The sequence below is a fragment of the Morone saxatilis genome, unplaced genomic scaffold (assembly GCF_004916995.1).
Source record: "Morone saxatilis isolate NCDOM2014 unplaced genomic scaffold, NCSU_SB_2.0 Contig19, whole genome shotgun sequence".
Lineage (NCBI taxonomy): Eukaryota > Metazoa > Chordata > Actinopteri > Moronidae > Morone > Morone saxatilis.
Genome location: NW_023339751.1, coordinates 7412687 through 7427506, shown reverse-complemented (window position 1 = coordinate 7427506; position 14820 = coordinate 7412687). Strand labels below are relative to the sequence as shown.

At 39.6% G+C, this 14820-nt stretch overlaps 1 protein-coding gene across 4 annotated transcripts; it reads left to right on the top strand.

Moving 5' to 3' along the window:
- The first annotated feature begins 2696 nt into the window (after nt 1–2696).
- fbxo11a (F-box protein 11a) lies at nt 2697–14810 on the top strand. Of its 4 annotated transcripts, none has more exons than XM_035664121.1 (23): nt 2697–2949; nt 4451–4486; nt 4916–5040; nt 5147–5228; nt 6768–6912; nt 7475–7604; nt 8279–8362; nt 8452–8584; nt 8671–8777; nt 8919–9030; nt 9312–9418; nt 9630–9767; nt 9894–10111; nt 10238–10418; nt 10582–10704; nt 10960–11045; nt 11283–11359; nt 11538–11681; nt 12149–12259; nt 12411–12518; nt 12611–12719; nt 12813–12911; nt 13023–14810. In XM_035664121.1, the coding sequence occupies exons 3-23, from the start codon at nt 4936–4938 to the stop codon at nt 13150–13152; spliced, it is 2529 nt and encodes an 842-aa protein (XP_035520014.1). In that variant the 5' UTR covers nt 2697–2949; nt 4451–4486; nt 4916–4935; the 3' UTR covers nt 13153–14810. The 4 variants fall into 4 exon arrangements, with proteins under 4 accessions (XP_035520014.1, XP_035520015.1, XP_035520013.1 ...); XM_035664119.1 differs by lacking the exon at nt 2697–2949 and adding an exon at nt 3026–4339; XM_035664122.1 differs by lacking the exon at nt 4451–4486.
- The last annotated feature ends 10 nt before the right edge of the window (nt 14811–14820 follow it).

Genomic DNA, 14820 nt, shown 5'->3' with positions numbered 1-14820 from the left:
GTACTCTTTCATCTCATGGAATAGCAGCCACTGGGGTTGGCAAAGTGTTTTGTACAATACAATGTCCGACACAAGACTCTCAGTTGACTCCTTTCATGAGGTCAATCACCATTAACCCCATCAGACAGACAGATCAACTCACAGATGGGTCAATGACCACAGAGCAACAAATCACAGATGGTCCTGCTGATAAGCGTGGGGTTGATTGCAGGCACAGAACAAAACATTATGAAAGCAAACTGATGCATAATCAGAAAATATAAACACTACAAAACCTGAAAACTCAGAACTGTGCATCAGTTATGAGGACGCTGCCACCTAAAGGCAGTTGCAGGGTAGTTTTGCAGCTAGGTGTGACTCATTTGCTGTAGGTAGTTAATTAGTCATTGGAACAGTGTTCATTTAGACCAGCCAAAAAATATGCTAATTAATTACCATGTTGTCATCACAGACACATTGATATCCCACAAGCAAATATTTACATAATCATATTGTTGGGCAGTCTAAAAACAATGAGATTTCAGTCTATCAGAGAGGAAGTCATTCTTCAGTGCATTTGACAATTTGACACAATTAGGATGACAAACAACACGGTTGTCATGGCAGCATCCTGGGGACAAGAGGTCTGGAGAGAAAATATAGTTTCACAGTGACTACCGGGAGTGACTGCTCAGGATGTATGGGGGGAACAAAACAAGGTGAAGCATCATTTAGACAATAGAGACAAAAAGATACAGACCACAGAGGTAAAGTGTCATGTGATGCTCATCTTACACACAGCGTGCAGTGAATACTCAGAGGAAGAGATGAGGAGACATCTAGTGGACAACCAGGCTAGTGTGCAAGAAACTGAGTGACGAAATAAGTTAGTGTTTATATATTAAACTGAGGAAATTAACAATATACCCAAACTTATGAGCAAAATTAATTAATCAATTAATTAAAAATTAAACTCCATATTCTGGAATATGATATATAATTAGTATTTTCCATCCCTTCTTCTTTCCTTGTCATCCTAAAATACTTTTATCTCAGAAGGGAATTCTGACATGTCACACTAGGAAAAGCACAGGTTAAAATAAAATAAGCATTTTCTCATACACTGTGTGTGGTGTTTGGACCGGACTCAGATATATGGGAAACCTTTCACTGAGCTCATTGGATCAAGCTAAATAGCACCACCATCAGACAAAATACCAGATTTTCTAATCACAATATGTCAAGCTCCATTTCACCTGCAAATTTTAGAAGCATTTAAAAGGTTCCAAAATAATTAGCTGCAAAGGTTTGGTTCTTGTGGCTGTATTACTACTTCTTATATCTTATTTACAGTCTTTACACTCTATTTGCTCAGTCAGATTAACTTAAAAAACAGTAAAAACAGGTGTATGGGATTTTGGCTTCTGAGACTAGTAAGGTTTCTCCTATCGTACTGAATACTCTGTAAATATGTTTTGTGATACTATTTTAAAAACTAAATAGAGAAAGTGACAATAATTTGAGTAGTCAGTCCTCACGAGACACACGTTTTTTAAGCATCCAGCTGTTAATTCCACTGAAAAGTGAGCGTCGATCAAGTCTTCTTCATTTAGCGAGCAACACACTCTGCAGAATGTACATTATTGTTACATTGTGCTGTTTTACATGGTTAACTTTCATTATTTTCATTAAAATGCCTTCAAAATGTCCCCCTAGGCTGGAGCTTATGAAGGACATGGTAAGTGTGGTTATGTAAGCGGGTGAATAGTCAGTCCAGGTGTATTAATGGATTCTACCCTGCCATAATATGGACAACATTATGAGTGTGTGTGTAAAAAGAAGAGACACTTGATGTTCTGCCTATAGTCCAGGTCAGGCTCTTGTTAAAGAATGTGAGTGAGAGCTTTGCTTTGTAACTCAGCTCTCTCTTAAACTCCTCACACAAAGTCTGCACAGTTATAATCATGAGATGCTTCATTGATCCCTGTGGAGGAATTATCTTCTTACTTGCCTCTTCTAAGAGTTCGAGCTATTTTCGGTAGGCTAGTATGGTTTTCCTACTTACTGTCAAAAACAGCTTTTCTAACCACAGGTCAATCCCTAATTCCAATTTATTTGTTTAGCAGATTATGAGAAACAAATGATGAAATTAAGGTTCCAGGAAAAGTTTAACATCCATTGTTTAGTAAGAACAAGGCTACATTTTGTTATAAGATATAATAATAGATTAAAAAAATGTCCAAAATAATTTATCTTTACAAAATATGCTGCGTTTTATTGGATATTTTGATGTCACAATAATAAACTGATGGCACTCTATTAGATTAAAGGATAAACTGGAATAAATTGCAGCTGTTTTCCTTCCTCTACAGAGAGGACTGCCAACGTGCCCTTGAGCAATACCTCCACCTATAAGGTGTTGCACTCAACCCCAAATGTAAATATAAAACCGCTGCAGGGAGAAACAACAGAGTCTCTCTCTCTTCCTCCCTCCACCGATGATGAATGCTCGAAAAGTAAATGCAATCCCCGCTGAGTAGACCGACGTGACGGCGAGAGGTCCTCCCATGTGATGCGACTGAGGCCCGACGGTGCCTGTGTGTGTGTTATGGCTCCTCCTGCTTCAGCAGAACGGGGCAAGACGTAACACCAGTGCAGGGGGAACAGGAATAACACACAGCGATACGTTCTTCAGGAGCCACGGCTAGAAAAAAAAAAAAAAAAGAGAAAAAAAAAAAAAAAAAAAAAAAAAAAAAAAAAAAAGATGGCAGATCAGTGCAACGCTTGAAGAAAAAGACATAGTGCTCCGAGTCGCCGCTTCTGCTGTGAAAGGGCTTCGACGTTTTCCTTCAAGATTAACAACACCGCAAAATGCAAACTCCGTCAGAGCAAGTAACGTTAGCAGAAGACCCAGGCGAGTGTCGGACGGCCGCGCCCGGTTGCAGCCGGAGAGGAACCACCAGGAAAGAGGTGGGTGAGCCGAGCTAGTCGTTAGCATCGCAGAACAGGGTTGTTTAAAAAAAAAAAAAAAAAAAAAAAAAGCAGCCAGCGTTAGGGGTTGAGCTCCGTTTACTAACACGATTGGACGCGTTTATGCACTGCTAGTGTGCATTGAGTACACGGGTGCAGTGTTGCTTTTTTTTTTGTATGTGTGTGTAGAAACAGTGGAGCGCTAACAGCAGTGTCAGAAGTGTCGCTGTGCGCTCAGGAAACACCGAGGCTTTTGTGTGTGTCGCTAGCATTCAGGCCGCGCTTTGTTTTGCTTGATTTTTGTCCCGAGTCGGCCTCTCTTCTGCTCGTCTGACCTCTTGTCGCTGCTGCATTTTGTTTTCGCCGGCTCACATTGCATTAGGGGATTAAAATGACAAGTGGTAGGCATTTGTTTGCGGTGGTGTTGGGTGACAAACGCGGGGAAAGCGGCACACAAAGTGGTTTTGCCAGTTGTCGTAGCATGCTAACTAACCTAGCCTGTCCTAGCTGTTATTATTAGCACGTTTGGCTATCTACGTCCTGTCGTGTTTCTTTTATCGCCTCTGCAACGTTAAAATGTCAATGCGTGGATATAAATGCGTGGAGTTGGTGTAATAATGACACTGTTGCAATGCTTCACGTCGTGTGTTTTTATTTTTTTTTTTTAGTTACGTTGTGTGGCAACAGACGGTGCAGTGTAAGCGAATACTGGCTGCACATTTTTCAAAGTAAACATTAACAAAAGCTAGTTAGTGATGCTCTTTAATTATAGTTACCACGGCTAAAGGCCAGTCTGGGTGGCACTGAAACGCGATTAGGTTGAACTAGTTACATGTTGGTTTGCAGAAGCATCAATTGAACGTCAGTCAGCAGCAGAGCGTTAAAACACATACAACTAAACTAATAAGATAACTTGATTATGTTCTGCAAATCAATCCTAATGGAAGTCATGTTCACACTAATAATGAATTAGCAGTTTTAATGAGGGATTCTCCCCTTTCTCAATTCATTTATGCAGCCATGACCATGCTTCCTATTTCTCTCTGTCCAGATGTGCACAGCAATGCTCAGTTGTTTTTAAGGGGACATTAAATTAATAAATATAGTGTGGTTGGTAACAGGCAGTATCTCTGTCCATTTTACACATCATACAGTGTATATATTTGCTGTAATGTTGATGTACACATCTTTAATGTGTGTCTTTTAGTCAGACAAGACGAGGTAGAGGAACCTTTACATTATTATTTCAGTTTGCGATTACAGAGAAGTCGCTTTAACTGGCACAGTTAGTCACACAGACCGTGTTTGTAGTGGTTACTGGCCCAGTAGCCGGGGAGAGTCATCCTTGCAACCAGAGCAACAAGCAGGGAGTTTGCATCTCCCATCTGGGGTAGCTATAAACTCATCATGCCTGGTGAATAGCCTTAGAAATAGACCTCTGGTTTAGCTCATGGTTGATGCTATGGTTGTTTTGTTTTTCTCTTGATTGAATTCCCTCTAGATAGGATCTGTAATCAATTCGTGGCATACAGAGCAGGTAATGAACAAAGCTGTTTTTGTATTTTCTGGGTTTTGCTGTGTGACCTGTGTGTTAAATACTGTTTAGGCAATTGCTTTTTACTATTCAATGTATTTATGAAAGTGGAAATTGTAGTGATATGTTAAACCATAAGTTGTATGTACATTGGGTTATACTGTGGATTTCAGAATGTGACTGGTATTTAAAGGAGGGCAGGGTAACGTATGTCAGAACGTAAATCGACTGCATGGAGGTACTCTGTGTATTATGTAGTCGTAGGGATTACTATTGAGTGATACCTCAGGAATATCTATTGCAGACTCACTTTTAAGAGAAGCATGTTTTAAATTCTACATCATGGATATGCTATTGACAACACACTGAAAATGAGGTGACCTTGTATGTATAAGTGATTTTATTTCTTTTTTCTTTGTCCACCGTTTGCAGATGAGGACGTTCCTGCAGATATGGTCGCAGAAGAATCCGGTCCAGGAGCTCAGAACAGTCCCTACCAACTTAGAAGAAAGTCTCTACCCAAGAGAACAGTGTGTCCGACAAAGACAAACATGGAGGTACTTCTATCAGGAATCTCCTTTTTTGAGGTTAAGATTTGATTGTAATGAAACACAATAATTTATCATGTGTTTAAATGTCTCCACTCACATTTTCAATCTACAGGGTGCTTCCACTTCAACCACAGAAAACTTTGGACACCGACCTAAGCGCCCCAGAGTGTCCGGGAAATGTCAAGAATTACCAGGTAATTAGGATCACATTATTTGAGATGTGGATTTTCCACAAAGGTGCATTTATCTTTGTGTTTCCTACAAGTTCTGAGGGGTCATTGGAGTAGGGTTATGGATTAATTACTTTTCTTTAAATACAATGAGAGCAGTGTGTTGACTCATCACTTTTGTCTGTTATGAACACATACTGTTATTGTTACATTTTAAGTTTCACTTTCAGTTTCACAATGAGAGATCTCAAGGAACTATAAAACAGGTTTTAGAGAAACAAAGGGAAGTTGTCTTTTTTTTTTTTTGTACATGACACCTTTATTCTGTATTCACCCTCTAGTCCAGGCTTACCTTTCACTTAATATCAACTTCTTGGATGACAGTCTAGGAAAGGTAGATGTGCACTGGTATCAAGCTCTTTACAAGAGTTGAGATCATCTCTTTACTTGTCTTTGGTAAAGACATGAAGGAGCACCATGAGTTTCACAAAGTGGAAATCATAGTCTGTTATTTGTGGCATTTGGAGTCTTCCTCATACGGTGCAGCTCTGGCCAAAGCGTCTGAAATAGATGTTTGCCCCGTTAGATGGCATTTGGTTCTGGCTTTGTGGTGTCGAAGAAACAGTCACATCGCCTTGTGTTGTGTTCACAGTTGCTCCACATGATCTGCTTTAAAACCAAAATTACTTCCAAGTAACAAATATGATATTTTTCTTCACAATTCATCGTCTCCTATTTTCAGTTGGATGCAAAACCCACAATAGATATATATTTATATATGCTAAACCTGTTTCACCTGATTATATTGCGTTTTTACAGTGAAACGGTTGCAGACGTGTACATTATAAAGATTGGTAAAACTATGCATCATTTAGCTCTAACGTCTTGCAGTTGCAATGCGATTAGATCTGCTGGTCTACTGTGGTCTGTGTTTGAAATTTCAGTTAAAGCCACACTGTTACAGGCCTCCATCCAGGCTGCACACATACTGCACACATACTGCACACATACTGCACAAGTAGGGTTTGTCTATGAATTGAAATCAGCCAGTTACCCCTGAAAGTGAAATGTGAACAATATAATTAAAGTAATAATGTAAATAGGTATTCATTCATTGGCTAGAAGTTAAGTATACATTTTTAAAGCCTAATGGATCAAAAGTTCAGTGTTTAATAACATACCCCAAACTTGGCTAATATGTCCGTTCACTTTCAGGTAGCTGGGCTACTAAAGCAATGCTTACCCAGACAGGAGTAAGAAATGAATAGTAATTAAACTGTTAAAATTGAGAGTGTTGTCTTTCAGCTTTGTTCACATCAATGTTGGATTTTCAACAGTGCAGTAGGACAGTGATAAGGACATTCAGATCGTTACATGTTTTTAATATTTCAAAGGCGCCTTCATCATTTCTGCAGCAATTTGTAGCTATTGTCACTTGAGAGATGGTTTTGGTTGCTCACAGAATCTTACTATAAATATGCTTGTGTGGCTACTGTTGTCTAACCCCAAAAGCCTGTCCTTTTAAAGTATTTTATTCTAACTCCATGGTCATTATCCTCCCAGCAGCTCCAGCAGAGCAGTATTTGCAGGAGAAGCTTCCAGACGAGGTGGTGCTAAAGATCTTCTCGTACCTGTTGGAGCAGGACTTGTGCCGTGCAGCATGTGTGTGCAAGCGCTTCAGTGAGCTGGCCAATGACCCCATCCTCTGGTGAGGACTTGTTGGTGTTGGGGAGGTTTCCTCTTGACCAGTACTTTGAGTTATATGTTATTTGTTGTGCTCCTTTGCATGTGTTTAATAATTAATTAATTAATAAAACAGCAGCTTTAACTTTTGTATCTCACAATATTTGAATCAGTATTTAGTTCAGATGTTCTGAGAGCAGTTACAGTAACAATAGCAAATTGTTCAACTTATTTTAACTTGATGTTGCCTTTAATTTGCTTTAAGATGCTTTGTGCATCTATTTTGAAAGCTGAATTAAGTTTCTAAGGAGTTTCCTTCAAACCCACCATACATTTTGTTTGCAACATGTATTGAAAATAAAAGTGCATATGAGCGTAGGGCAGCTGCATTATTCAAATTACTACAATTGTGAAAGGTACCCCACCCATCCCATCCCTGCAACCCAACCTTCACAAAATCATTTAAAGTGACATAAACATCACCAGCAATGTTTTACTGGGTCTGTAGAAGAGCTTCTATATTGTAGAAATTCTGACACAAACAAGAGGAAGATGGTGATAATCGCTGTTGTGCTTTCATATTTCAGGAAGAGGCTGTACATGGAAGTTTTTGAATACACGCGACCCATGATGCACCCCGAGGCAGGGAAGTTCTACCAGATAAACCCAGAAGAGTATGAGCAGCCAAACCCGTGGAAGGAAAGTTTTCAGCAGCTGGTACGAAACCTCCTATGGGATCACTTACTGATTGATTGTGACTTCATATTTCATTATGAAGCAAATGAGACCCTGGCACACAGCTGTTAGAACACTGCACGACTCTTTATGGTTACCGCGGCTTTTAGGTTCCATATGTGTCGTAGCATTGACTTTACACTAGAAGAGGCAAATGCAGTTTCCAAAATTAGATAAAACTTGAAAGTAAATTTATTGCAAAGTTGAAGTATGTGGGATGCAACCATTAAGCATAAGTTGCTTCTCCTGTACACACAGCAAATTCTGGTACAGTATTTGATCAGCTTTTTAAAAGGTAGTGTTGAGGAGGCATAAATTAGACCCCTCTACTTTCTTTTAATCTTTGTCTGTATTTTTGTTGCCAAAAGTTTCTTCTGTGCGACTTTAAATCCTCCTGTGTACAGACAGCTAATGTCATGTGAAAGGGCAACACCACAGGCCATAATGGTGACATTCAGTATGAAGGGTGTAGAAGAGAACTATGTGTTTAAATTATATTCCTTTGCGATATATTGACCTTTAGGATTGTTATCTGTGACTTTTCCCTGCAATGTCTGTGCAATGGGTTTGTTGTGTCAGATTTTTCATTATTCTGTTTTTAAGTGTGTGAATAATTGAGTGATTTTCTTTTTTTCTTTTTTCTTTTTTTTTTACAGTATAAAGGAGCACATGTTAAGCCAGGTTTTGCAGAACACTTCTACAGTAATCCTGCCAGATACAAAGGGAGAGATAACATGTTTGTAAGTGAACTTTTTCCAACATTTTCATTTTTTTTGCCCCCCCACTTTAATACTCCAGTCATTCACCTGACTCATTATGTTTTCTCCAGTACTATGACACCATTGAGGATGCTCTCGGAGGGGGTCAGGAGCCTCACTTTGACGGGCTGATATTCGTCCACTCTGGTATTTACACAGATGAATGGATCTACATTGAGTCGCCTATCACAATGATCGGAGCTGGTACGTGTGTCTGAAGTCATGGTTACAGTTTCATTGTGCATTTGTTTGGTCTCTTCTCTAATTGAACCTTTCTGATTATTCTGTAGCTCCTGGAAAAGTAGCAGAGAAAGTCATCATTGAGAATACCAGAGACTCTACATTTGTGTTCATGGAAGGCTCAGAAGATGCTTATGTTGGATACATGACCATTAGGGTGAGATGACCTTTACTCTTTTTTTGTAGGTTCATGTAGGCCATGTCCATTTTTTTTATTTAGATGACCTAAGTGATTAATATGAACTCACTCATTGTGGGTGAAAGCAGTTGTTGATAACCGTTTGTGTCTCTGCTGCAGTTCAATCCTGATGATAAATCCGCCCAGCACCACAATGCACACCACTGCTTGGAGATTACGGTCAACTGCAGCCCAATCATCGACCACTGCATCATACGCAGCACATGCACAGGTAATTCTGCTGCTCCTTTGTTCCACTTCAGTGGTTCCCAACCTTCAAAGGAGTCACACAATAAATCTGAGGGGTTGTGAGATGATTAATGGGATAGGAAAGAGGAAAAAACAAAGTTGTGCAAAAAAGGTTGGATCCACTGCTCTACTTTATGTTGATACACTTAGAAACAATGTTGTGACCAGTGGATATGTTTGAGCAGGTTTTACACGATAAAGAAGATATTTTGACATCTTTTGTATATTTGTATATCTACTAATAAATCTGTCTGCTTGTTTCAGTGGGGTCAGCTGTCTGTGTCAGCGGCCAGGGTGCTTGTCCCACAATCAAGCACTGCAACATTAGTGACTGTGAAAATGTTGGTCTTTACATCACCGACCATGCACAGGTAATGCACACCTTTCACCCATGCTGTGTTACATTAATATTTGAGCATCGGCATCTGTATTGTACAGTCAGTCTTCCAACTGCAATGTACATGTAAAGTTAAAATAATAGTATAATAAATGAAAATAGACTAGTAAAATTAACTTTAAAGTGTAAAGTGGACATGAAAATGTTGAAAGCCTTGAACTTAATCAACATTGATCATTGTTCAGGGAATATACGAAGACAACGAGATTTCAAACAACGCTCTGGCTGGGATCTGGGTGAAAAACCATGGCAACCCAATCATCAGACGTAATCACATCCACCATGGAAGAGACGTGGGCGTTTTTACATTTGACCACGGCATGGTAAGCTACATGGTGTTTGGCTTGTGTTCAAAACAGTGTTGTAGACCATTCACTGACAGCCGCAGTCATTTTTCTTTAATGTGGAATGGACACAGAGTAATTATGTTTTTCTCTGCCCATTTCCAGGGTTACTTTGAGAGCTGTAATATCCATAGGAACCGTATAGCCGGCTTTGAGGTGAAGGCGTACGCCAATCCAACAGTGGTTCGCTGTGAGATCCATCATGGTCAGACGGGGGGCATCTACGTGCACGAAAAGGGCCGCGGCCAGTTCATCGAAAACAAGATCTATGCAAATAACTTTGCTGGGGTGTGGATCACCTCTAACAGTGACCCCACAATAAGGTCAGTGTGCTGGACGCCAAAGGTCAAATACTGAATAGAAAGTATCATGTAAAATGTATCAAATTGGACGCTGGTCAATGCACAGTTGTATCATGTCCTAAATTGTGTTGTTTTGTCCAAATACAGGGGCAATGCCATTTTTAACGGCAACCAAGGTGGCGTTTATATTTTTGGTGATGGCCGAGGCCTCATTGAAGGAAACGACATCTACGGAAACGCCCTGGCGGGAATTCAGATCAGGACGAACAGCTGCCCTATTGTCAGACACAACAAGATCCACGATGGCCAGCATGGCGGCATCTATGTGGTAAATACTTTCAAAACATACGCAACCATTCAACTCATGAAGTTACACCAACTCAAGTCTTTTTTACAGTAATAGTCTCATATCTTGGAATGTTTTCACTTCTTCAACTTATGCTATAATATGGAAACGCAGCAGTGATGTATGGTGGTTCTGTATCACACAGCATGAAAAAGGACAAGGTGTCATAGAGGAGAACGAGGTGTACAGCAACACGCTGGCAGGAGTGTGGGTGACAACGGGCAGTACGCCAGTACTGAGGAGGAACAGGATACACAGCGGGAAGCAGGTACGATTACAGACTACAGTTACAAGTTTAATGATGAGAAATCAATGTAAAGCGACAAACCAGAGACAAAGAGGCTGTTATTGGATGTGATGTAGTTACAGTGCCGTATATAAACACAAGTTGTAATGTTAAACTAGTTATCTAAATAAATAAAAACAATCTGTTGTTTTATAGGGAGCCCTGTCATATAGAGTAGCTTATAAAATGCATTTTATTACCAGGAATAAATGAATGTTTTCACTGCCTTTTAAACAGGTTGGGGTCTACTTCTATGACAATGGCCACGGCGTGCTGGAAGACAATGATATCTACAATCACATGTACTCTGGAGTTCAAATTAGGTATGTGGAAAACAACAATAATATGGAAATATTCACATCTTAACATCTTAATAACACTGACACATAATTTGTCTCCATTGTGTATTGTGAAAGTTTTGATAAATAAGTCATGAAGGTCCCAAAGAACTCAAACTTTAGTCAGTTGTCTTGATGTTAAGATGGTTAAGTAGGGAAGGACATGCATTCAGCATTAGTGAAGCGGTGGATCAACTTTCCCATGTGTCCTTTTTTTGACAGGACTGGCAGCAATCCTAAGATCAGGCGGAACAAGATCTGGGGCGGCCAGAATGGAGGCATTTTGGTTTACAACTCAGGTGAGAAACAAGTTTTTTTTTCTTTTTTCTATTCTTATTAAAAGAGTCCAGATTGCCCTTTTACTCCACTCATCTACTCTACACTTGTCAGTGACCTCCATTGTTGATGTTCTGTTTGACCAGTGTCACAGCAGTTCTTCCTGCTGGCCTAATAATGAAACATTAATGTGGTTTTCAGGCTTAGGCTTTATCGAGGACAATGAGATCTTTGACAATGCTATGGCAGGAGTGTGGATTAAGACGGACAGCAACCCCACTCTGCGGAGGAATAAGATCCATGACGGGAGAGACGGTGGGATCTGTATATTCAACGGAGGAAGAGGTAACTCATTTATTGAAAACGGGGGGTGATACTTCTCACTTTAAAGGAGTTTCTTGTGAACAAACACAAATTGTTAACCACAAAAACACCTGTGTATCTTTGGGGTCTAAAAAAAAATCCCTGGTCCAAAGCGTCATTCCAACACTGCAAACTGTTAAAAATTGCACAAAATGAAATCAACAAACAACAGGAATCAACAAAGAATCAAACTGATAATGGCATTGGTATCAATAAAATCTTAACATGTCCCATCCCTATAACAGCCACCTATAGATCAGTGGAATAGTGTGACACCTTTGGGTAGGACTGTTGGCCAATGTCAGTTTATAATCTTTGGCAACGCAGCCGTGCACTGTTTGATTGATTGAATCTCTAAACATTATTTCAATTAGGCACTCTAAGCTATTTGTACTGTGTAATTTTCACGTCAGAGGTTTTGTGTAATTAAGTTTGTTTTCTGTCTGCAGGTTTGTTAGAGGAAAATGACATCTTCAGAAATGCCCAAGCAGGAGTTCTCATTAGCACCAACAGCCACCCCGTACTGCGGAAAAACAGGATATTTGACGGCTTCGCTGCAGGTGGGTAACACCTGCACACAGGCTGTAATCTGTATTTAAACACCTTTTACAAAAATGTCTGGTAAACAAACAGTTCTTAATGAAGTACAGTATGCCTCGGTAATGGGAACTAGCAGCTCTCTAATATGGATTGTTTTTTTTTTCCTGCTAGGTATTGAGATCACCAATCATGCCACAGCGACCCTAGAAGGCAATCAGATCTTCAACAATCGCTTTGGGGGATTGTTTCTTGCATCTGGTGTCAACGTTACAATGAAAGGTACTCTCTCCCGGTCACAAAAAGATTGTGACACATTTTCTTGACAAACCTTGAATTTCCTGTCGGTAACCAATTTCTGCTCTTCCCTCCAGATAATAAAATCATGAACAATCAAGATGCCATTGAAAAGGCTGTGAGCAGAGGTCAGTGCCTGTACAAGATTTCAAGTTACACCAGCTACCCAATGCACGATTTTTACAGGTAATTGATGTTTATATTGGCCACAAAGGTGACTTGAATAACGTCAATTGTTCGCTCTGCGATCATTAACGGACACAATTTGGGTTCCCACAGGTGTCACACCTGTAACACAACAGACCGAAATGCCATCTGCGTGAACTGCATCAAGAAATGTCACCAAGGACATGATGTGGAGTTCATCAGACACGATAGGTCAGTCTCATTGATCCTTTATGAATACTAATGATTTGATTTCGATGTAAACAGATGAGAATACACATTGACATTAATGGAGTTGAACTAAACTTATTTCTCCACCTGCAGATTCTTCTGTGACTGTGGTGCAGGGACGCTGTCAAATCCTTGCACGTTAGCCGGAGAGCCGACTCATGACACAGACACACTGTATGACTCGGCTCCTCCTATAGAGTCCAATACACTGCAGCACAACTGAGCTCGAGACCCGAGGTCCTCTTGCGCTTCAGCAGTAATGGACATAAGACACTTTAAGTTGTGCAGTGGAGGAAGTCCAAACTAAAATACAGATTCACTTTGACAGAGCATATACAGTGACTTTAAAAAAAAAAAAAAGAAGAAAAAAAAACAGACTTGGGACATGATTATGCTAAAAGGAGACATTTAGAAAAAAAAGTCTGATTATGGATGCCTCGCTTTTTCTTTTTCTTCAATTATGTGACAAAAAAAGATGACATCACTTGGACAAAGCAGAAGAGCAGCTGACTCAGGGTTTGTGGGTGTGTTGGTTTGGTCAAGTAAAGCGACACCGGTGAGAGACGGACAAAAAGCCACCGAGACTCGTCTGCTTTTAAGAAGAGCGAGATACTGCAGTCATGTACAGACCCATCGTGGACAGACGCTCAGTCAGAAGAGGCACAATTTTTGTCATGAAGCAAAGGCCCCAAATACAACAATGCTTCCATCACTGGGCAACCGACGTGCTCGTATGATAAATACGGGAAAAATGACCTAGCACTTCAGCTTTTTTTTTTTTCCTCAAGACAACTGTTGAGATTTGATTTTAATGCTTTTTGTGTAGTTTTGTATTTTCATGCAAAAATCTTACTGTACTTGAATGTCTTTATTTTATTAAATGTGTTCAATTTTTTTTGGTTATTATACCCTAGAATTGCTGTAATTATACATGTCGCAGTATCTAACTTCTTTCTGTGAAAGAGATCAGAGAAAAGAGAGGAAAACACTAAACACTTTCTCCAGCAATGTTGACTCATTTATATTTGCAATACAGAAAAATAGATGCTGAAATGTGCTTTCACAAGACTTGTGTAGCTTTTTCTGTTTTGAATAGAATCTTTAAATGTCTGTCTTTGTAAAGGAGCTGAACAGTAGTGATACTTCAGTTTGTTTTACATAATCTATGCATATTTTTGTTTGTTTTCTGTTTGTATTGGCCTGTCCTGTAAAACCTAGTTTATAGGAAGGACTAATAAGTTACAGGGCAAAATAAGACATTTTTACTAAAGGTTGCAGTTGTTTAACAATTTAGGGGTGTAGTTTAAGCCAGATGAACCCATGGTATTCTCAAGACACTGCCTGTTCTTTACTGAATAAACATTTTTGGTAGGGGTCAGAGTATTATCATTCATCTGTTAGGAGATTGTCCAAAGACATTTGGATTTCCTGTCATTGATTTCAGTCAAGTAGATTATATAATCTATACATGTCTTGCCCTGTGTTAGAATCAATGGGGTTGCCTTCTCTTCAATATTGGGCACAAATGCTGCTTCTCAGACTGTTAATATACACAACTTCATTTTTCACTTATTGGGTCAAAGAAAAAGAGACAGGGCTTGTGAAAGCACAGCTAATTTTAATGTTTTTCCCTTGTTTGCCAATGTTGCTGGAGAACTTAAATGCTTTTACTCTACTGAAGCTGAGACAAGTATCTATATACAGCGCTATATGGTTTCATTGCCCCCTCCCTTCCTCCCCTTTCATGTGTACTGGTGATTGTGGGTTCTCATACAGACTGAAATGTATGCATGTATCATAACATCTAGACTTAATATATTGTGAAGTATTCAATAACCGTTATGTAGGCGCTAGCGTGAATTAAAAGGGTTTAATTTCCTAGATGAAACAT

Bases quoted from the DNA above. Each gene is read 5' to 3' on its own strand.
- fbxo11a (XM_035664122.1), top strand. From the start codon at position 4,936: ATGGTCGCAGAAGAATCCGGTCCAGGAGCTCAGAACAGTCCCTACCAA. The intron at 5,041-5,146 runs GTACTTCTATCA...TTCAATCTACAG, and splicing joins CGACAAAGACAAACATGGAG to GGTGCTTCCACTTCAACCAC. The intron at 11,360-11,537 runs GTGAGAAACAAG...TGTGGTTTTCAG, and splicing joins CATTTTGGTTTACAACTCAG to GCTTAGGCTTTATCGAGGAC.